The sequence below is a fragment of the Macrobrachium nipponense genome, chromosome 42 (genome assembly GCF_015104395.2).
Source record: "Macrobrachium nipponense isolate FS-2020 chromosome 42, ASM1510439v2, whole genome shotgun sequence".
NCBI lineage: Eukaryota > Metazoa > Arthropoda > Malacostraca > Decapoda > Palaemonidae > Macrobrachium > Macrobrachium nipponense.
The window spans coordinates 36,303,578-36,326,312 of NC_061103.1; the positions used below are offsets into that span (position 1 = coordinate 36,303,578).

The following is a 22,735-nucleotide window of genomic DNA, read 5'->3' on the forward strand; positions in this document are numbered from 1 at the left end:
ATATCCTGCATATTTGCCCGAAAGGACCCTTACGCCCATGGAACAGTTCTCTGCGGGAATGAATCACTTCCTCTTGATATTTTCACGTACGTGACGTTTTAAATCTTCAATATTTATCAATTCTTAAAAATTTAATTTAATTTATATATTAAGATGGATTTATGACTATTAATATCCAAAATTATACATAAAAACAAATTAAAAATATTAAATTCTACACCAACATTCTCCACCCGAAACTATGTCTGCCCAAACCTTGCCTACCATCTATTTACACCTTCCCGTTTATTGATTACATATCCAAATAATTATACTAATCAATGAACAATTATTTAATGGTTGTCTGGCTAATTTAAAGCCTAAAATTAATTATTGGACGAAGCTGAATCAACGGACATTTAGTGCCCGGCCCCAGCTGCCATTTCCTGTCAGTGTTTACAAATAGTAGTTGTACGTCAACCCTTACTTGACCCTATGTTCCATATTTCTCTTTCGATTTCCCCGATAATTAGCGAGGAATTTAACCTGTCCAGGTAAGAAGATCGAAGATGATGGTAATATGTAATAATAAAATTGGTTAAGATGTTTGTTTGTTGAATATATAATAAGTTATAAATGGTTTTATATGCCAGACGCCATACCCTCTGTACATTACTAGGTTATGACATTACCTACCTAGGTATTTTATAACCCCGGGTTGTAAACATAGGGATCTTGGTTATATTATATTGCCTTCTGTAGACAGATTAATCGTAGATTATCCAAATTACTCTATTTCCTGGTTTATTTTAAGATACAATAACAATTACGTAATGTTTCAGGGTTTAGGCACGTAGGTAGGCCCTATACCTACTAGGCTAAGTACCTAACGTCCCGTGAGGTACCAATGAAGCGTGTATTGTAAACGACGAGGAGCCTATCTGTCGTCTTCTGGTTTATAGGATTAGTCTCTCCTATTCTATAAGTAAGTACCTAGGCTGTGAATTATGTTGATTGGGCCTATTTAAAGGATTTATTTATAGGCTAGGTAGGTATGCTTTTGTTGGTTGGTTAATAGTGCCGTAGGCTTTAGGCCTGCATACCTATATTAGGCTATTTTGAGTTAAGAACCTCATGATTAAAATATTAATAATATTTAGGCTACTTCATAACCCCAAAGCCATAGGCTAATAGGTTACGTCCTCAGAGAAGGCTTGGACACCCCTTCCCCCAAAATATGTAAGGCTAAGACTGTAATGCATACAACCTTATGATACCTAATCATACTTTTTAATATTGAAACTTATATTGTGTCGATATTTAATAAAGAATTGTTACATTTATTTAGATCGTGAACATCAGTTGTGTGAACTCTCCATACTTCTAGTTTCCGTCTCTTTGTAGCCTGTTTTGTTTATATATGTTGTAGGACGGCACTAAATTACTTTACTATTCTGGTGATGTTAATTCTGTCTTTCCTGTTCAGTATCACACAACACACTAAATAGCCAACTAGAAGATAAAAATTTGTCTTACTTTTGTCATTGTTTTTAAAAAAACGTGTTCTGCTTTATCATCACGTTTTCATCCGAGATTTTTTGCCATTTCATGCATTGTGTGGTCGTAGCAGTTGAATTAATATTTTTTTGGTATTAATAAATTCCTGTTAGGCCGACCTTCATTCAGCTTACTTTCTTTTACAGCAAAGCGAAACTTTGAATATTGTCTTGTTATAAAGATTTGGTATAGCTATACCATGAATGAGTTTTCATGTTACTTATATCATAAGTTGAATCTTTGCCCATTGCTGAACCTGAATTGTTTTGTAATTGTTATGTAACTTTTCCCACCATGCAGTTGCAATATAAAATTAGCCTAATCTTATATTAGTTCTTTGGGATCACTTGGCCCATACATAGCCTTGCAATTGAAAGACTAGTGTTCGATCCCGATGTGAGTCAGAAAAATATATCTTGTATTTAACTGAACAGTTATTTAGAGTATGGATGAATAATTTAAGTAGCCAGTATTATGTATTTATATAAATTTTTTATTTTATTTCAGTTAAAACTTTTAACTGAAAATTGTATTTTAACTGATCATTATATGAAAAACAGAATATACTCTTACAAAAATACAAGCCCATGTCTTACCGACCTAGAGCATTTGTTGCCATTTAATTGCAGTGTTCAGACCATCCAAACAGAATTACCTCAGTGCAGATCAGTGATTAGGCTATTGCCTGTTGCCCAGGATTGCAAACAAAAGAACCAAACCTATGGCCTCTTATTTTTATGAAGGTAGAGATTCCTTCTTGTAGATTCCACCTTGTAAAGTGAGACATATCTGTAGTTCATGTTAAAACCATGTATGAATTTTGTAGATGGATATACGTCTCTGATGCTAAGACTGTTCCTTGTCGTCTTTGCTTAAGAAAATTAATCACTGGCCTTATGTCTTGTCAGGCACTGATCCAAATCAGTAAATGTTACAGAGGCTCCTGATGTTGCATTTCATTAGTAGACATCAGATTCTGAGAAGAATAAAGGTAACATTTAGTTTCTGTTAACATAGTGGCTGATTTTACAGTCATTTCTTGCTGCAAGTTCATGAAGTATCTGTGAAAACTCGTAAGGGTTCAGGAACTTGCTGCTGTCCATTTTCTCCACTTCTTTGGTTAATATGGGATGCCAGTTACCAAATTATCTTATGATTCTCCTCAAAATTTTTTATTCTTAATAAATAATTACAATATTTGTATTGTATAGCACTTGCAAAATTTGGTGATTTTTTCTTGCTTCCTTGGTATAAAGCTCACCATACTTAGAGTGTTTTTCTGTCAGGTGCTAATTGGTACACATTTCTTGTGTACAGACAAAGTGAAGAAATGAAAACTCTTGATGGGTGAAATGGGGATCATGTGTTATCTAAACATGTTTCTATCCTAACCAAGTACTGAGCATTATTGAAAGAGACGTTTGTATGTATGGAACATAAAGCATTTCAGTCTCTGTCACTATTTTTTAGGGATACTGTGATTACAATTGATGCACTTTATTATAGCTATGCCTTAGTCTGGTTTAGATTTATTTCAATTAAGTTTTCTGTTATGGTAGAAGGCTAATGAAGTCAATGGCCTTTCTCCATGTCAATTCCCATCTGGTCTAAGTCCTCTCCGTGCTGTTCCCTATCTACCAACTCTTCTTATTAACTATTACTGTATTCCTCATCCCTCTCTTCACATCCAAACTATTCCAGTCTATTTTCTAGGCCATGAACACCCCCATTTCTCTAGAGGTTCCTCATTTTTTTATGTGATCTTCCCATCCTAATATTGCCATGAATATTACCATTTTATAATATCTTCATAAAATCTGTTCCCTAATGTCAGACCTGGACTATGCATTCTTCCTTTATCTGTGTATTGTTATTATTATAACCGGTATTCTTGTAGGGGATTGTTATCATAACGTATTATTATTATTATTAATTAATTATATTGCTGGTAATGAAGAAGTTAAACCAAGACAGAGTCACATTGTAGACTCAGAGGTCTCGCTTAAAGGATTTGTTTTGAAGTGAGATAAAAATTGGAGCAAATTCCAATTTATAATTTTGGATACCTATGAAGGAAATGGATATGGGGAATGGATGAGAAAGTAAAAAAAGAAAAATTGCAGCTATGTGTTGAGGAGACCCTTTAAAGAGCCTTTAGCACTATTTGGAGTGCCAAGGCTCATGTTAAAAATATACCAATTTATAAGAAGCTATTGTTCACATTCATCCGTTCCAGTAATCTTTCTCTGTTCACAATGCCTTTAACCTATCTGCTGAAGCATCGTCAGATACTCTGATATTACATTGTCTTTTACAACCCATCACCTTCAGCCTGGAGGATGGACAACCTAACTGTGGTCCTTTGCCATTTACTGCATTACACATGGAAAATTGTGCCGTTATTAATCTAGTGCGCTTCTTAGAAATGGTTCCCTAGCTATTTTAATTTCGATGTTCATGATCAAATGATCCCAGCTTGAAATGCTTTTATGTCTAGTTTTTGTCAGTTGCATCAAAGGCTGCTGTATATCAGTCTTTCAAAGCCATAGTTGTCTTAATAAAAAAAAAAAACTATTTGAATATGGTGCGGTTTCAGTCAAGTTGTTGGGCTTAAGACTTTCCAGGTTAGTATTTTTTGCCTTCAGAGACTAGAGTCTAGTTGTTATGGTAGAATCTGACTAGGTAGTTTTCCCTTGTGTTTTTTAAAGTTAGTTGCCAATATCTTCTCTATTCTCTGATCATATTTTTCAAGATTGTTAGGTGTGTATAAAATCTTCAGTGACCTGGTATTACCACTCCAACCAGAACTCATTTGGCTTGTGGTTGTCTCCAGATATCCGTAAAAATTCTGGAAATGTCCTTTTGGAGTTGTTTGTTTTGTAGAAATGAGTGACATCTTTTATTTCACCAATGCAAACAGTGAATCAGTGAAAGCATTATGACCAATGGTCAAAGAAATATTGGTAAAAGAAAGAATATTTGCCTAGTCACCACTTTGCAGTACTATATTTTGTCAGTGCGTTTTGACATCCTCTCTCTTGTCAACTGCTCAAACACCAGTATCAAAAGGAAGGCAGATAACTTTTCAAGGCCAAAGCCACATGGTTTTTTAAACTTAATACGGAAATGTCGTTTCAGAGAGTAGGTAGGAAACACGTAGTTTGCTTGTAGAAACTGAACCATGTATGTAAAGGTATATGAGTGAGGCTCAGAATTGGTTGATGACTTTCTGATTCCCGCTTGTTAAAAGCCTTGGAAAAAGTAGATGGAATTAATAATTACCCTGTACTATTTGCTATGGTTACCTTTGCAAATTCACTCTTGGGAATTTAGTAGTCTTTCAGGACTTTTGCATTTAAACCTACTTGCTAAATTAACCTGATCTAAAAAAAATGCTTCTGTTGGAGTTTGCCGTAAATATATAGTTAGGTAACAGTAATGCTAGTTAGTGTACTAAGATAGTTGTATTATAAAGTTACGTACAGGATGAATAGAGATAAAGTAAAAATGTTTAGTGAATTCAGTAACTAAAAACCAGAATATGATGTGAAGTAATTCATCGCTAAAGTTACCACCTGTTATTGTTGAAAGAGAGGGCATTGCAAGTCAGTAGGAAATTCAGTAATGGCTGTAATATTTGTTGCATTTTGAATTACTGTACTTGTACCTTGAGATTTTTCAGTATAGTATGGCTTTTGCATATATTTTTTTTTCTTGATTTTCAGTCCCATATTGTCCTGAAACAAGCTCAGTTCTTGTACTGAGGTCAGTTCGTGTATGCAATGCATGAAGAGGGAGAATTCTCCTCTGATCTCATTGGGAAGACTTGTACTGAAGATAGAAGCTCCCCAGTGGACCACAATGCAAGTCACATATCCAGTGCAAGTTTCTTACAACACATTGACTCAGACGAAATGTTTGACCAACCTTCATTGGAATACACTTTATTTGCCGATTCTTCTGGTGTGAGTTGTACACAAGGAGATACCGTCGTTTTAAGGGTAAAACCGAACGATGACGAGGCCGCAGAACAGAGTGCCGAGGAAGTCTCGAAGCAGAGCACGAACGACTCTCCTATCATTTGCAAAGTTTGTAATAAGTGTTTTACTCAAAGGGGTTATCTTAAGATACACATGAGACGTCACACTGGAGAACGTCCCTTTTCTTGTAAGCTATGTGGCAAGGACTTTGCTGATGCAAGCAATTTTCGTCAGCACAAGAGAAAACACACGGGTGTTCGTCCGTTTTCTTGTGAAGTTTGTAACAAGGACTTTAGTGAGAAGGGAAACCTCAAACAACACATGAGAACGCACACTGGCGAGCGGCCGTACGTGTGTGATATTTGCCAGAAAGCGTTTACTCACAATGGAAAGCTGAAAGCGCATAAGTTCCAGCATACAGGTGAATGCCCATACTGTTGTGAAATCTGCGGGAAGGGCTTCTATGAAAATGGTAAGCTGAAGAGACACTCAAGACAACATACGGGCGAGCGTCCCTTTTCCTGCGGGGAGTGTGGCAAAGGTTTTAATAATAAGGAAACACTCAAGGTCCACACGAGACAACACACGGGGGAACGCCCGTTTGTTTGCAAAGTTTGTAGCAAAGCTTTTCCTGAAAAGGGGACCTTGATGAATCACATGAGACGGCACACGGGTGAACGGCCATTCTCGTGTGAGATGTGCGGAAAGACTTTCCACCACAAAGGTATTCTTACCAAACACCTAAGGTTACATACTGGTGAAAAGCCGTACGCGTGCGAAATATGTGACAAAAACTTTGCTGAGAGGGGCACCCTCAGGAAACACATGCGATGCCATCGCAAGGGACAGCCAATGAGTTCTTCAACTAGCTTAACGGAAATTATTAAAATAGAAAATGAAGATTCCTTTGTCACTGTAAAAGAAGAAAAGATTGAGTGATATAAACGGTTTTCTGTCCTGAATCTGATTTGATGTATGTACTGTACTGTATTTATCAAGCTATTGATGACAGTTTGCTGGAATATGTGATAAATGCTCTCTCACGCTGGAATACTTTTATAAATGCTCCATCTCAACTATGAACCCTATTATTTTACACAAGCCTCCAGCCCCTGGTATGTTAGGGAGTAGACTATTAAAATTGAAGTAATTGATGAATAGGTACATTAGAGGTGATGACAGGTTGTGTGAGATGCTCAATTTGGAAACCATTTCTCTCTGCCACTGTGTCATGGAGTCTTTTGTGCTTGTCGTGCAGGTAGATTGTCCTTCACTTTTTCTTCATATCTATTCCAAGGCCATATGCATAGATCAGAAAATATATCTTATCTTCCTTTGGAAAAGATGATTATGTCGTATGTTGCAAGAGTCCTTGCTACCTTTGATTGGTTTTATTTGTAGCTTAGATCACAGATGGATGAAGATGGATTGCTAATTGAGTGTTGCACCATACAGCAACTTGTTATCATGAGGATCAGTTGTATCAGGTCCTAATCTCGCATTGCCCAGGTCCTTGTCGATAACAGACACTCCAGTTATGCTGTCGAGGAATCTATCAAGAAGAATGTTGAGGAATGATACCTCCAGAAACAACACCCAGACGTCCCGAAACCCATAAAGATCTACTCCAAAGAGGCAGTCCCCGGTTGATGGCGATCTGGTTTTATGTCGCTTGTCTAGCCCCACAAAATTGGCAAATTATGGTGCCATAATGGGCAATTTCGGTTATCGGCGGCATTTACTAAAACTTGGCAGCACACGCACCCTAAATCGGCGATTTCCACTTATCAGCACCTCACCGAGAATGGAACCCCTGCCGATAACCAGGAACTGCCTTACTATTGGGAAGGAGAAGCTGAACTTGAACATCACACAAGAAACTTTCCTTCTCCCTACCATTGTTCAGAGGATGACTGCAAATAGTTCCACGAATGTAGCAGCCAATCAGGAATATCTGCAGGATGCCTGGAATTTCAACGCCAAACCCTAGTAACACCTGAGTGCTCGCACTCAAGAAGAACTGCGACCATTCGTGCAGGTTCCTCAACTTTGCTTGAGACCGGCTTGGCCAATGAGAAATCAGCACCTGAGCTGATCCACTATAAATACCTCCACCAAGACACTGCTTCTTCAGTTCCTCTGCTAACTTGTCGCGATGTTGACCTGTGAGGAGGTCGAAACATGTCGACAAGAGAAAAGTAATACCAGCAGAACTAGAAAAAATACCAGCCTGAATAGCCAACAATGAGCCCTGCCTGACCACAACCAGTTATTCCAACATACCAGGAGATGAACCCCTTTTAATAAGACCAGTCATTCAGCCTTCCTGTATACCAGTACATATACAGTATACCAATCAATGAACCCTGCATGAACACGGACGCTGATATACCAGCAACCAGAATCCCTTGTTTTTTCAATAAAAATAAAAAAATATTCCCACATCCTTTCTATTAAATACCAATATGAATATTGGCCAGTTATTAAATAATATTGCTGAGCCATAAAAATGATTATGTACTAAGAAGAATAGAAAGTTATCATATAAAATTAATTTGCTAAACACAGCCATTCTTTTTAACAGAATATGTTTGAAAGAGGGTCTTCTTCCGAAATAATAATTAATAATAATAATTGGGTGATGTGTTTTAGGTGCTCTATACGATGTCTCAGCTTTTACTATAACAACCACATACGTAGTACATAATGTTTCCAATTCTTTTGAGACACTTCACATACAATTTTTCTTACTTTGAATGCTAACGTCTCGCCTACATTTGGCGGAATTCTTCTACAGGTGTAGTAGGATGATCCACTGCTGGTAGGGAACATGGTAGCTTATCCTTTATACGTAGTGTAACTCATGGTACTTGTAGCCACTACAGGTAACTCAGTTTGGATGGTCTGCTTACATGTATACCAACAGTTGAAGGCTTTTGCAAAGTATCGGTGTTGTATGTAAGAAAACTTTTTGAATATCAAAGTAATTTAGGATATGATTTTTCATTAAAAAATAGATTATTTTTTAGTACAAAGCTGTAACTCTTAATTATCCTATTTTTGCTTGTGCACAAATAGGATAATTAAGAGCCATCCTATCCAATGAGAAGAGGAGATTATGATTTGCTGCTCCCTCTATGTTGGTCAATGCACTTGGGTGTCCTTGGGTTCCCCCGTAGCAGTCATATTTATAGTGTGCCTGGCCATTTAGTAGCATCTGTAGATGCTACTAAATGGCCTTTGCAGCATCTACCTACCTTTTACTTCTATCTATTCCTACATTCAAAAAATGATATACTGTACCTTGATTCAATTTTCACTTCTTGTTTAAAAAGAAATTAGTGGGCGAGCCTTGTAGTCTAAAAATGTGACTTCTGTCTTGGTAAACTAATTTATAATAATAACGATAATCCTTCAGGTCCCCATTGGTAAAACCTGCATCACTTACTGTGTAATCTGAGCCAGTTTCGACAGAGCAGTGGTGTCAGTAGGCAAGCTTATATGTTAAAAGTAATGGGTTTGTTTCGAAAAATTAATTTTTTTGAGAAATTTATTTTGCAACAAACCTATTATTTTTTACAGTCTGAATTGCATCTTAGGTGGGAAGAAACAGAGGTCCTTTCCCTCTTCCACACAGAGCAAGGAGCAGGATATGGCTTAGTCTAAACACATAAGCTAGTGATTAAATCTAAACTTAATCCTAGTGCTTAGGGGAAACTTTTAAACTTAGGTACTTGAAGCTGATAAGCAGCACCTAAGCTACCAACTGCCAAGACCACAACGAAAACACAGATTTTAAACAACTGAAAAGCACCAATTTTCAGGGAACACTTTACCAAAGCACTGGAACTGAAGCAGAAGCAACATATTTGAAATAAATCCTTCAAACTCATGTTCAAAATCTTTTTTCAAAACGTTTTTGAGTTTAATTGCAACCTGGGCAAAAGATGCTCAATGAAATCCTTGTTTCTTTTAAATAACCAATACAATGACTCGCTCACTCACTCACTCCGGTGGCTCTTGAGCCTCTTGGTGACCCATGGCTGCTTGCACCAGACCTCTCCATGTTCCCCTGTTGAGTGCTTTATTTCTCAAGTTATTCTCAGGCTCCTCCACTCACAATTCTCTTAGATCTCTGAACACATTATCTTTCCATCTCATTCTCACAGAGGATACATAGGGCTGGATGTGTGGTCAATACAATAACTGAAATTATTCTTGTTGTTCAGAAGATAAACTCCTTCACATACGGAAGAAGCCTGCTGGGGCAATTAACTTAAAATTCAAGCTTCCAAAGAATATGGCATATTCATATGAAAAGCAAAAAGGAATGAACAACAACAAACAAACATTGCTGGAAGACCAGGGGACTCAAAGGAGCTATTCTAAGTCTGAGGGAAATTTGTGGTCAAACAAGTTAACAGAGAGTAGGCGACTCAGTTTGCCGACCTATAGGAAAAGGCCAGGGCGTTGTCATCTTTCTTTGTGGTTGGGTTGAAATGCCTGGAATGTGCACAGGTGTGCAAATAGGCTGTGAAAAAGGAATAAGTTTGTGATGAAATGTAGTTTTATTGATAGAGGGAGTATCTGTCATAAAAAACACATAATTTCACTTCACATTTGATATTTATGCATTTTTACTGTATTTTACAAAATTATCTTGTTGCAGTTAGCCATGTACAATAAGAAATGTAATTGATACTGTGCCAAAAATATTTATTAATCATGTTAATAAGCTGAATCTTGTAAATGTGCCTGTTTTTTTTTTTAACATTTTATCATGCTCTTAACTACTTTTCCTTGAGTTTTAAGTAAAGAGTCAAGTGTAGAGAGACATTTTAATTGAGCATGGATTTGGTACTATGTACCTTCTTTTTCTTCATTAAAGTATGGTACAGTATGTGAAATATCAGTGAAAACAATGATTTATGATTTAATGGATATAATATAGTAGTTATTTGGAACACATTTTTTCCTTGAGACAGTAAGCTTATGAAGTGTTGTATTTTATTTGTAGGATGAGACATGAGGATAATTTCTTCTTTTAGAATCTGAGTTGTTTAAATACTGTTTCATTCCCTGCTATCTTTAGTGTTCTAATGGGAATTTAAGAAAATTTAGTATACCCACATGCTTTGCTAAGTTTTGATGGTCAGTTCATATTTTAGTTCTTTAAATGCTGGAGAAATTTTAGATTTATTATTGGTATATTTAGAGATATAGTACTGTACCATCACATTCCATTGTGCCAGTTGTATTTATTCCTTATCCCCATAATTGGCACTTAATTTAGGCTGTTATTTGCATGTTTGCATAACATGTAGGGTTAAAAACCCATACAATTTTATACAGTTCATAGATACAATCTATAGATTTTATTTAATTTGTGGAACTTCACTTCTAAGAGTCAGGAATAGAATAAATTGTAATGAAGATAGAAATATTTTTTTCTCGTGTAAAACTGCTGTTATATTCCAGTTCATGAGATGTACTGCATCTTCATTACAATTTTTCTGTTTGTTATTGATTTCTTGCCTCATGCAGTCTATTAGATGACTGTAAAATATTGGTTGACACGGCAAATCATTCATGTCTGTGAATTCTCACTGCCCCTGTCACTGGTCCTGAGGATAATAAAAAGATCTTTTAACCTATTCCTTTGTTCAGTATTTTTTACCCTGAGAGACAAAGTTATATATTACTAAATTAAGATAATTTAAGTAGCTCAATCACAGACCATTTTGAATATTATACAGATGAGACCAAAATTCATGTGAAGTTGTTTGTGGTTAAGAATTTATCCATTTTTTGTTTACTAATAACTGCATTAAATTAAAAGTTTTAGATAAAACTTTAGAGACAAAATGATTACCCATTCAGTTTCTCTAGGTTAAGGAGAATAACCAGTATCAATTACGTCGGCAGTTCTCTTGTATGTACATGATTTAATTTTTAGTTACTTTTTCAAACTTTACTAGTCTTTAGTCGTTATTTTATTAATTTTGTCAATATCCTGTAAACCTATAAAGTTTGTTAATTAGAGAAAGGGTAAAGAACTCTGAGATTTTGTTTAAAGTTGGCATCATAAATTAATTGCATACAAACAAGAATTGACCCCCGTATTTAGGGTCTTTTGATGAGGAAAAGGCTAATTGGAGGGGTTGCTGTGGTAGTGTTTAACACTCGCCCCAGTTTTATACCGACACCTTTTATTTAGGTGAGCGAGTCAGAGACTTCTGACATGTCCAATTTAACAGTTCTCTGGTATTATAGCAATATTTTACTAGAAATAGTGCTAAAGAGGACACATTTCACGGAGCGACACGGCTTCCTCGCCCAGAAATAGATTTTTCCTACGTCAAAATCCCTTTTATGAAAAATTGAGGAGACTAAAACACCTTTTTGAGCAAACTTGCATAGATTTCATTTTTACCTTGACCATTTGTTCATTAACTGCATGGGACCATGAGCGTGAAATTAAAGAAGGTATCAGTATCTGTAAATCATAACTGAAGATGATGTAGAACATCTAAGTAAGTCTTAAGGAGATAGCACAAAGATGGTTATTTTAAACATGTGAAATGTGGGTAGTGAAAAATCAGATACTAGAAATAATGTTTATTAAACATACAGTTTTGTACATGAACTTCCCTGACAGATATATACTTAGCTATAGTCTCCGACGTTCCCGACAGAATTTCAAATCTCGCGGCACACGCGACAGGTAGGTCAGGTGGTCTACCTTACCCGCCGCTGGGTGGCGGATGTACGAACCACTCCCGTAAGCTTGTCAGATTTTTCTCTGTCGCGGGAACGATAACAACTGTTGTCGGTTCCTCTCGATAGTTTTTCGATTCTCGCTTGCCTGGAGTTAATTTGGACTTCTTTTGGTGACGTATTCGCTTTGTTTTGGCTTTTGGCATACGCTGATTGTGGACCGGTTTGATTTTGAGTTTGATTTTCTTTAACGATGTCTGATCTAGAATCGTAGTTAAAACTTCGGTGTTTGTTTAGGTTTGCGTGAATGAAGGATGTAAGGTGAGGTTGCCGAAAGCTTCGGTAGACCCCCACACGGTTTGCATGAATGCAGGGGGAATGATTGTGCGTTTGCTAACCCTTGTAGTGAATGTAAGGGATTGAATGAAGAAGAATATAAGGCTCTCTCTTCTTATGTTAGGAAGTTGGAACGTGATAGAGTGCGTAAGGCTTCCTCTAGAAGTTCTAGCAGATCTAGAATGAGTGAGTTGGATGTGGATCCTAATAGTACTAACGTAGAATTAGAACCTTCTTCCCAAGTTGCAGCCCCGGCTCCCCGCACCGAAGCCGGAGATTCGCCTTCGGAGGCGGCAGCTCTGAAAGCCAAGAATCGTTCTGTGGATCAGAAGATTCGTCAGTTGGAAGGTAAGGAGAGTGTTAGTGATCAGTGCAGTGTCCCCAGTGTTGTGGAGGGTGCGTCTGAACCGGCTCCTTAGTGCCTCTAGGCCTAGACCTCTTCCAGACTCCCAGTTCCAGTGGAGTAGGAAAGTCGAAAGCCGCAGGAGGGCTAGGGAGAGCCCCCACCGGGTCAGGCGTCCCCTCGGCAGATCCTGAAGTACGCTCCCAGGCTGCCTCGGATCGCTACAAGAAGGAGCTCCTACGCCAATGCTTCTCCTCTTCGTCGTCTCCCTCTCCGAAGAGAGGTTGGAACTCCCCGGATGCGTCGCGCCCGTTGAAGAGGGCTTGGAAGGCCTCCCTGCAGTCCCTTTGGCTTCTAGTCCGGAGGTTTTCCCGGAAGAATCGTCGGTGGAGGCGAAGAAACACAAGAAATCCTGTGATCGTTCTTCTTCTCGCGCTCCGCGCTCGGCGCCTGCTTTCCGAGGAAGAATTAGAAGATTCTCCTACGAGAGTACTCGCGGGACTTCAAGCTCAGATCACGGCGCTAGCAGACTCTCTAGCAGTTAGATCACGTAGGAAGAAGGACGTTTCTCTTCCGATCAAGAGATCTAGGCGCCGCTCTTCAGAGGATCGTTCTCCTTCATATGGGGAGGTTTCGTATGAAGGTGGGGGCTCGCGTGAGCGCCCTCGCTCGCGGGAGCGCCCTCACTCGCGTGAGCGCCCTCGCTCGCCTGGCTCTCTTTCAATTTCAAGGCGCCAAACATCGTAGGACGCTCTATGGAGAAAGAAGTTTTTTCTCCAGATTGGATTCACGCTTCCGGTAAGCGCACTGCACCTGACTCATCACGCGATTTCTTCAACTCCCTCGCGTGAGACTTCTCCTCAGCAGCCTCAAGATTATAGAAGGCGCCCTTATACAAGTAGGCGTTCTTCTTCCAGATGTCACTCTCCTCGAGTATCGATCGTGACTTCTCTCCTGACAGGGAGCATCTCAGAGTTTCTGGTCGGAGGTGTAGGTGCATGATAGGACGTGCCTACTGTTAGGCCGCTCCCTGCAAGGTAGGCGCCAAGAGCCTACTGCACATAGCTCTCCTAGTAGGCGCTCGTCTCTTTTAAGGCGTCATACTCCTGATTATTCTCCTAAGGGCAGACAACAATAGTCTTTCAAGCGCCCTTCTCCGTGTAGGCGCTCTCCCGCTTCTAGGCGCACTTCTCCTGACCTCGTTTTGTCCTCTTGGTAGGCACCAGGTAAATCCCGGAAAGCTTAGCCCTTCTCCAAGTAGGCGCTCGTTAGTTTTGAAGCGCCCTTCTTCCTGAATGTTAACCCATTGTTGTTAGACGTCAAGAGTCCTCGCAAGCAGCCTTCTCCTAGTAGGCGCATTTCGCCTTCCAGTCGCACTTCCGTTGATCGTACGCAACTGGACAGGTATGGAGAGCCCGCGCAAGCGCTCTGCTCTCGATAGGCGCTCTTCTCCTGGCAGCCGCTCGCCCCAGGATAGGTGCATAGAGTATAGTAGGCGCTCGCCTCCTCGTAAGCGCCCTGCGGATGTTTCCGAGAATTCTCGGAGTAGGAGCCCTACCTCTCCTTCGGCTGAGATTCCGTATACCTCGAAGAGGGAGTCTCATCGTATACTTCCCAGATCTTCTCATCGTTCTCCAGTGGATGTGAACTCTTCTAAGAGAGGGCGTTCTCCAACCTCTCGCTCAACTCCTGCTAGGATCCCTTCGTCACCTAAGGATCTTCCGCGCATCGCCTCGACAAGACGTCCTAGAGGTTCGGATGAGGAACCGAACACTTCTGCTGCTGTCTCTTCTTACAAGAAGCTTACAGAGCTACTTTTACAAGTTTTTTGGGGATTCCCTTACGCCTACGGCTCCTCCTTCTCCTCACTCACTTTTTTCAACGGCGAAGACAGCGAAGAGTTCTTCTTGTGTGAGGCGAATTGAATCCAACTCTTTTCTGTGAAGAATGGCAGCTGAGGAGTTTTGGTTCCTGGTATGGCTTCCAAAGAAGAAGCGGGGAAAACTGATGTTCGCTTTTTCCTCCTTCGAAGTTATCAGGACGCGCTGGTTTCTGGTACGAAACAGGAGAGCCCTTAGGATTGGGTTCTACCGTCTTCCGGCTGATTCGGATTTTTCGGCACTGGTATTACAAAAAAGATTCGACAAGGAGAAACTGCCCTTAACTCTGCTAAGACGACTTGGGCAATGAACGAATTGGATCATTTGCTCAAAGGTATGTTTTAGAGTGCTAGAAGTATTTAACTTCCTTGATTGGTCGTTGGGAGTCCTAGCCAAGAAAATTGAAGTGCCAGAGTCAATTTCACCAGATGATCTTATGTGTGTTTTGTCTTGTATGGACAAGTCAGTAAGAGACGGAGCGAGTGAAATCGCCTCCCTTTATGGGACCGGCATCGTGAAGAAGAGGTTTTTCGGTTTACTGTTCCTTCTTAACGAAGTCGGTCTCCCATGCTCAGAGGTCTTCTTTGCTGTTTGTTGCTCCTCTGTCTACTCAGTTGTTCCCGAAACATCGAGTGCAGGACATTTCGAGGTCACTTTCGGCCAAAGCCACCCAGGACCTTTTGGCACAGTCGGCAAGAAAACCTCGCCCTTCCTTCCCTACCAAGGCTAAGAAGGAAAAGGCAAGTGTTCGAGAACCCTTTCGAGGTGCATCTTCATCAAGAACCTCTACGTTTAGAGGTCGTAGACCTTCAAGAAGGGTAAGACTTTCGCCAAGTCTGTTAAAGCCCCCAAATAACTTGCAAGTCCTTCAACAACGGTGGGGCCGAGACTCTTAGAGTTTGCAGAAGTCTGGGCCCAAAAAGGGGCGGATCCTTGGACCCTTTCTATTTTGAGGAGAGGTTACCTCATCCCTTTCGTCGAAAGACCTCCTTGACGACCATCCCAAGGGAACTGACGGCCAGGTACAGAGACCCCATCATGAATCAAGCTCTCCATCTAGCAGTAGATCAGATGCTGGAGAAGGGGGCTATCGAACTAGTGACAGACCATCATTCATCGGGCTTCTACAACCGCCTTTTCCTCCTAGTCCGAAGTCCTCAGGGGATGGAGACCGGTGTTGGATGTAAGCGCCCTGAACTTCTTCGTAGAAAAGAAGAAGTTCACGATGGAAACGCCTTCATCAGTGCTGGCAGCGCTTCGTCCAGGGGACTGGATGGTTTCCTTGGATTTTCAGACGCTTACTTCCACGTACCGATCCATCCTTCCTCGAGGAAGTTTCTCAGATTCATGATGGGGGGAAAATTTTTCAGTTCAGGGCTCTGTGTGTTTCGGCCTCTCGACGGCCCCTCAAGTGTTCACGGGATTTTGAGGAATGTGGCTCAATGGCTTCATTTGAAAGGGGTGAGGATATCCATGTACCTCGACGATTGGCTAATAAGGGCCAATTCAGAAGATCGTTGTTTGAAGGACTTACAAGTAACTTTAGAATTTAGAGTCCGAAGGCTTTGGGACTTCTCGTCAATTTCAAGAAGTCATCACTAATTCCCGAGCAAGAGTGTGTGTATCTCGGGATACAGATGAACTCTCTGAGTTTTCGGGCTTTTCCCTCGCAGGAAAAGGATAGCCCGAGGATTCGAGAGAGTAACAACCTTCTTAGGGAAAGAAGTATGCACAGTGAGGGAGTGGATGAGTCTGCTGGGGACACTCTCCTCTCTGGAGCAATTCGTTTCCCTAGGAAGGTTGCACCTGAGACCGCTCCAATTCTTCTTCATCGGAATTGGGAGTCGTCGTTCTCAGGATTTTGACGTTCTCCCTGTCGTTATCCCAGGACATCAAGAAAACATCTCTTATGGTGGACAGATCCCAACCTCTTTGCGAAGGGACTGTCTCTTCAATCACAGACCCCCAACCTGGTGTTGTTCTCCGACGCGTCGGACATGGGGTGGGGTGCAACTCTGGGAACCAACGAACAAGTGTCAGGTACCTGGGGTGTGGGACCCAGGTAGCCTGGCACATCAACAGAAAGGAGTTGATGGCTGTGTGGTTGGCTCTGAAGGCTTTCGAGCCCAAAGTCAGAAGATCGGTAGTGCAGGTCAACGCGACAACACTACAGCTCTGGCATACATCAGGAAACAGGGGGGGACGCATTCCTTCTCCCTGTACGAGACAGCAAGAGCCCTTCTTCTGTGGGCAGGAGAAAGAGAATCAAGCTTCTCACCAGGTTCGTGCAGGGAGAAAGGAATGTAAGAGCAGATCTCCTCAGCAGGAAAGATCAGGTCCTTCCCACAGAGTGGACCCTTCATCTGGATGTATGCCAGAGCCTGTGGAAGTTATGGGGCAGGCCACACATAGACCTCTTTGCCACGTCAAAAGAACAAGAGGCTTGGATCCTTACTTGCTCTCGATATCGGATCCAGAGGCAGTAGCAATAGATGCTATTCTTTTAGACTGGAACGGACTCGACGTCTACGCGTTTCCCCCCTTCAACCCCCCTTCAGATCCTGGGCTAACTATCAAGAAGTTCGTAGAGTCCGATTCAACGAGAATGACCTTAATCGCTCCCTTTTGGCCGGCCCAAGAATGGTTCACAGAGGTACTGGAATGGTTGGTGGACCTTCCAAGATCGCTCCCGCTAAGGAGCGATCTACTCAGACAACCCCACTTCGACAGGTACCACAAAAATCTCCTCGCTCTCAGTCTGACTGGTTTCAGACTGTCCAAAGTTTGGTCAGAGCGAAAGGCTTTTCAGCAGCAGCTGCTAAAGCAATCGCAAGAGCGAGGAGACCTTCCACCTTGCGTGTATACCAGTCAAAGTGGGATGTCTTCAGACGTTGGTGCAAGAGGAAGAACATTTCCTCTTCCAGTACCTCTGTGACCCAAATTGCGGATTTCCTTATTTTCCTCAAAGAAGAATGTCATCTGGTTGTGTCAACTATTAAGGGATACCGCAGTATGTTGGCGGCGGTATTTCGGCATAGAGGCTTAAATATATCCGATGATAAGGACCTGCATGATCTTAGTTAGATCATTTGAAACCATTAAGCGTCCTCATGTAGTAACGAACTGGAATCTAGACGTAGTCCTACCAATTCCTTGGATCGTCTAGATTCGAACCTCCTGGCTTAGCCTCTTTCAAGGACTTGACGAAGAAGGCTATCTTCCTTTTGGCCCTAGCTACAGCTAAAAGAGTGAGTGAGCTCCAAGCTATTGAGGGCAATGTAGGGTTTAAGGAAGATTCTATGGTATGTTCGTTTCTTCCAAGTTTCCTTGCAAAGAATGAAAACCCATCACGCCCTTGGCCCAGGAGCTTTGAAGTTCGTAGTTTATCTTTTCTAGTAGGGGAAGAGCCTGAAAGAACTCTTTGCCCTATGAGAATTATGAAGTTTTTCCTTAAGAGGAAGGAACAACTTAAGGCTAATCAAGATGTACTTTGGTGCTCCGTAAAGGACCCCACTCGGCCCATGTCGAAGAATGCTCTTTCCTTTTTTCTGAGAAGCCTTATTACAGAGGCACATGTTGCCTGTAAGGAAGATCAGTTTAGACTACTGAAAGTGAAAGCTCACGAGGTGAGAGCCATCGCAACTTCGCTTGCATTCAGAAAAAATATGTCTGTGCGGAACTTGATGGAGGCGACTTTTTGGAGATGCCAATCGGTTTTCGCAAACCACTACCTACGTGATGTAAAAATCACATATGATAAATGCTTCGCCTTGGGTCCTTTCGTATCGGCGGATTCGGTGCTGGGGCAGGGAGCTGAAACTTATCCTGTGTAAATTTTTTATATGTTACCCTATATTTTATATTGTTGTTTTTTGGTTGTCTGAAAGAGGTTGCAGGAGGCACCTCTTTTTGTCGTAATATTAACCCTTTGTATTTTGGTTAGGTGGTCTGGTGGGTTTTGGCTCCTTGCAGAGGTAGTGGTAAGGATCTGTTAGGTAGAAGCGGACAAGGTCCCTCTAACAGCATCCGACTTGGATTCTACCACAATAGGGGATCACACATCTCCCCAGTGGTAGATCCGAGAGTCTTTCAGCCATCAGGTCACGTCCTAGCTGTAGCTCTCCAGGCAATGCAGACTCAGAGATAGTATCTATGAAGTCTTCATCCTGAAAAGGTGAGAACCAAGGTTTTTATATCCTACAACATTAGTTGTCTCCCGTCTTACCTGTATTATTGAGCTGTCTCTTACCCTCCACCAAGGGTGCCAATCAGCTAAGTATATATCTATATATCTGTCAGGGAAGTTCATGTACAAAAATGATATTGTTAAACTACAATAAAGTTTTGTACATACTTACCTGGCAGATATATACGATTAATGGCCCACCCAGCCTCCCCTCAGGAGACAGGTGGAAGAGAAAAATCTGACAAGCTTACGGGAGTGGTTCGTACATCCGCCACCCAGCGGCGGGTAAGGTAGACCACCTGACCTACCTGTCGCGTGTGCCGCGAGATTTGAAATTCTGTCGGGAACGTCGGAGACTATAGCTAAGTATATATCTGCCAGGTAAGTATGTACAAAACTTTATTGTAGTTTAACAATATCATGTTTACATGTGTTATAACTACTTCATTTCTTAATTTTCAGTTACATTAATACATAATGAGCCAGTCACCAGTGGAGCACATTGTGTTTTGCAATTCCTTCGAAACAACAAGTTGCAAGGAAGAGGAAAATGCTAGTGAACCTGTGGAGGCATTTACTACCAGTTTCAAACAAGAGCTGAATGATGATGATGACATAGAATTCAACAACGCAACTTTTAAACAAGAAGAAAACAGTGAACACACAGAACCGTTTGCTACAAGTTTTAAACAAGAAGACAGTAACATTACGGAAGATGCCGAATCCCTCTCTGCGAGTGGTGAGCAAGGAGAAAATCCATATGAACGAATAGAAAAAAATGTTGATGGGACTTGGACTTGTAATGTTTGCAACAAACACTTTACAAAAAGAAGAAGTCTTAGGCAGCATTTGTTGATACACACAGGGAAACGCCCATATTCCTGTGAGGTTTGTGGTAAGGGTTTCATTTTGAATAGTTACCGAGTGATTCATATGAGAAAGCACACAGGTGAGGAGCCATTTTGCTGTGAGATTTGCGGTAAGAGGTTCATAGCCAAGAAGAGACTGAAGACCCACTTGAGTCGGCATTCCAGCGAGCGGCCGTATTCGTGTGAGATTTGTGGTAAGGGTTATGTTGAAAGGGGAAGATTTCTAGATCACATGAACCAGCATGCTGGGGTGAGGCCATTTACCTGTGAAATCTGTTCCAAGCCTTTCTCTACGAAAGGCACCCTTAAGAAACATATGAAATTACACAAGAGTGAGAGACCTTTTCATTGTGAAGTGTGTGGTAAAGAGTACACAGAGAAAGTGAGACTTACAGATCACATGAAACAGCACACGGGGGAAAGGCCGTTTACCTGTGAGATATGTGGCAAGACATTTCCACACAAACGCACTTTAGGGAGACACACGAAAACACACGTAGATAGAACCCAGTTTTTGTGTGAAATATGCGGAAAAGGGTTTATCGACATCAGTAAACTAAAGGTGCATTTTAGGCAACACTCAGATGAGAGGCCTTTTTGTTGTGAAGTCTGCACCAAATCTTTTACTACCAAAGAAAGACTTCAAAGCCACATGAGACATCACACTGGTGAAAAGCCATTTTCTTGTAGCATCTGTGGGAAAGATTACCTTGCAAAGGAAAGTCTCATAGTTCACGAAAGAAAACACACGGGGGAGAGGCCGTACACATGTGACGTATGTGGCAAAGATTTCCCTCGGAAAGGAACCCTCATGATTCACGCGAGACAGCATGCATCTGAGAAGCAGTATTGCTGTACAGTATGTGGTAAAAGTTACCTCACTAAACAGAACCTTACAGTTCATATGAAAAAACATACTGGAGAGAACGGAGAGAGTGAGCCGTTTGTCTGCAACATATGTGGTGAAGTATTTCCTGTAGAGGAAACCTTTACATTGCATGTGAAGCAGCATACAGAAGAGGGTCCATTTTCATGTACTACCTGTGGCTTGACATTTCCTTTTCTGGGCGAACTCAAAATACATATGAAATCACACAAAGGCGAGCAAGAGCTTGACGGTGAAATACCTGAAGAGAGTTCCATGGATACTCAAGTTGAGAAGGAGATAGATTCCGAGGAGCCAGAGCAGTCAGTCGAGACCTTGGTCGTTTTCCCCGATGTTCTCAAAACAGAGACTGATGATCCACCTGTTAAAATAAAAGAAGAGATATTTGTTGAGAGTATTATGATGGATGCATGTGATGGTGAATCTTCACTATAGATGATGGTAAGTTTTTCCAGGGCATCCTTTGAGCAAGTTTGTTTCCAGTGACAGAATTATATTGCAAATGAGATGATGTCTTGCTGGATTGGATGTCGTTTGTCTTGGACGTTTTTTTAAAAGTTGAAAATCGTGTTCGGAACTGCTGTGTTTATGTTAGCGCTATACTTCTGAAGTTACAGTACTTTGTAAAAGTTAGTAGGTGTTGGTATGAAACCCCTGTAAGATCTACAATATTATATTTGTTTTAAATAAATTAATCTTAATGTGTTTGCTTGGTATTTTATTGAATCCTTTCCATATCAGATTCTGCTGAAAAAGCATACTTCATTTTCTGATTTATCTAATGGACATTGATTGAATGAACAGTATTGCCTTGTCATTTGCACGGCAAAAACATGGGAGATCAAAATACACTACATGTATATATTTGTCTAGAGTTTACATTCCATGTGCTTGGAAAAATGACAGTGGTTTGAATGCAGAATGTGCATTACAAAATATCCAAGAAATACTCAGTAACTCCATTACTTATCGCAGGCCCCGGTTCACAAAAACTGGTCCTCTCCTGAACTCTTCCTGTACTCTCCCCCTCTAGTAGTTTGTAACTCTTGACTCCACTGATGTTTAGTAGTACCAATGTTTTCTGTAATGTATTGGCAGTTTTTGTCAAGCTATACTGATTACAGAAGCATGTGGTTTCTGCCATCTGTTCAATTAATTTAATTGTTAGGAGATCATGGTCCCCTTGAGCACCCTTCATCCTCTGATTTTGTTATTCTCAAAAAAGAAAAGTTAAAATAAATAAGCTGCTGGCATGGGGCCCACCAGACTGTTGACAATGAACTGTTGTGTATCTCCAGCTACATGCCAGACTTACCTACGTTTACCTTTTCTGTAAATAATTTTAACCCGCACCCCCCCCCCCCCGTAAAAAAATGCTTTTATGGATAGTTTCTCACCAAACATCCTACAGAAGACCAAGGACTTATTGTATACACTAGAATGGACCACTAGCCTAATTTGCTGAGTGGAACTTTTCCTAAAGCAAGAAGGTAATTTATTTAATCATACAGACACATAACCATAGCTAATGTACCTCATACAAACTTTTATCATTGATGACCCTTGTTAGTGAATGATTAGTAATTGGCAATTAGGGACTGACTCTCCTAGTCCTAGGAAGTACTAGTACTATAGTCTTTGACTCTTTTTGCAGCTTCAGATTAGATGAAGATACAACATAATGTAAATCCATTAGGTAAGAATAAGTCTCCAGAAAGAAAATGCTAGGTAGTACAGCAGTAAAAAGAAAAAAAAAAAATGTAAATAGTAGTAAGCAAAGAGAACCAAGGTTACTGCACCTGTAGATCAAGTACCGATTTTAATCAGAGAAGTGTACCTCTCATGATTAATACCTAAGTACTAGCTAATTATATATTTGCTACCTGAACTTAGCTTGTATATATTACATTACCGTTTAATGATGAATATAGAATGTCACAACTCACAATCCATAAATAAAGCGCCTCATTGGCTTGATCGGTATGGTCTTGTGTACCACCTC

The 22,735-nt window shown here is 40.7% G+C and overlaps 1 protein-coding gene across 2 annotated transcripts; it reads left to right on the forward strand.

Moving 5' to 3' along the window:
- Positions 1-239: 239 nt before the first annotated feature.
- Positions 240-21,438, forward strand: LOC135213115 (gastrula zinc finger protein XlCGF52.1-like). Of its 2 annotated transcripts, none has more exons than XM_064247016.1 (3): positions 240-533; positions 822-964; positions 5,262-12,406. In XM_064247016.1, exon 3 carries the CDS (start codon positions 5,319-5,321, stop codon positions 6,453-6,455), a length of 1,137 nt encoding a protein of 378 aa, XP_064103086.1. In that variant the 5' UTR covers positions 240-533; positions 822-964; positions 5,262-5,318; the 3' UTR covers positions 6,456-12,406. The 2 variants fall into 2 exon arrangements, with proteins under 2 accessions (XP_064103086.1, XP_064103085.1); XM_064247015.1 differs by lacking the exon at positions 5,262-12,406 and adding an exon at positions 19,441-21,438 and having other exon boundaries at positions 247-533.
- Positions 21,439-22,735: the final 1,297 nt, after the last annotated feature.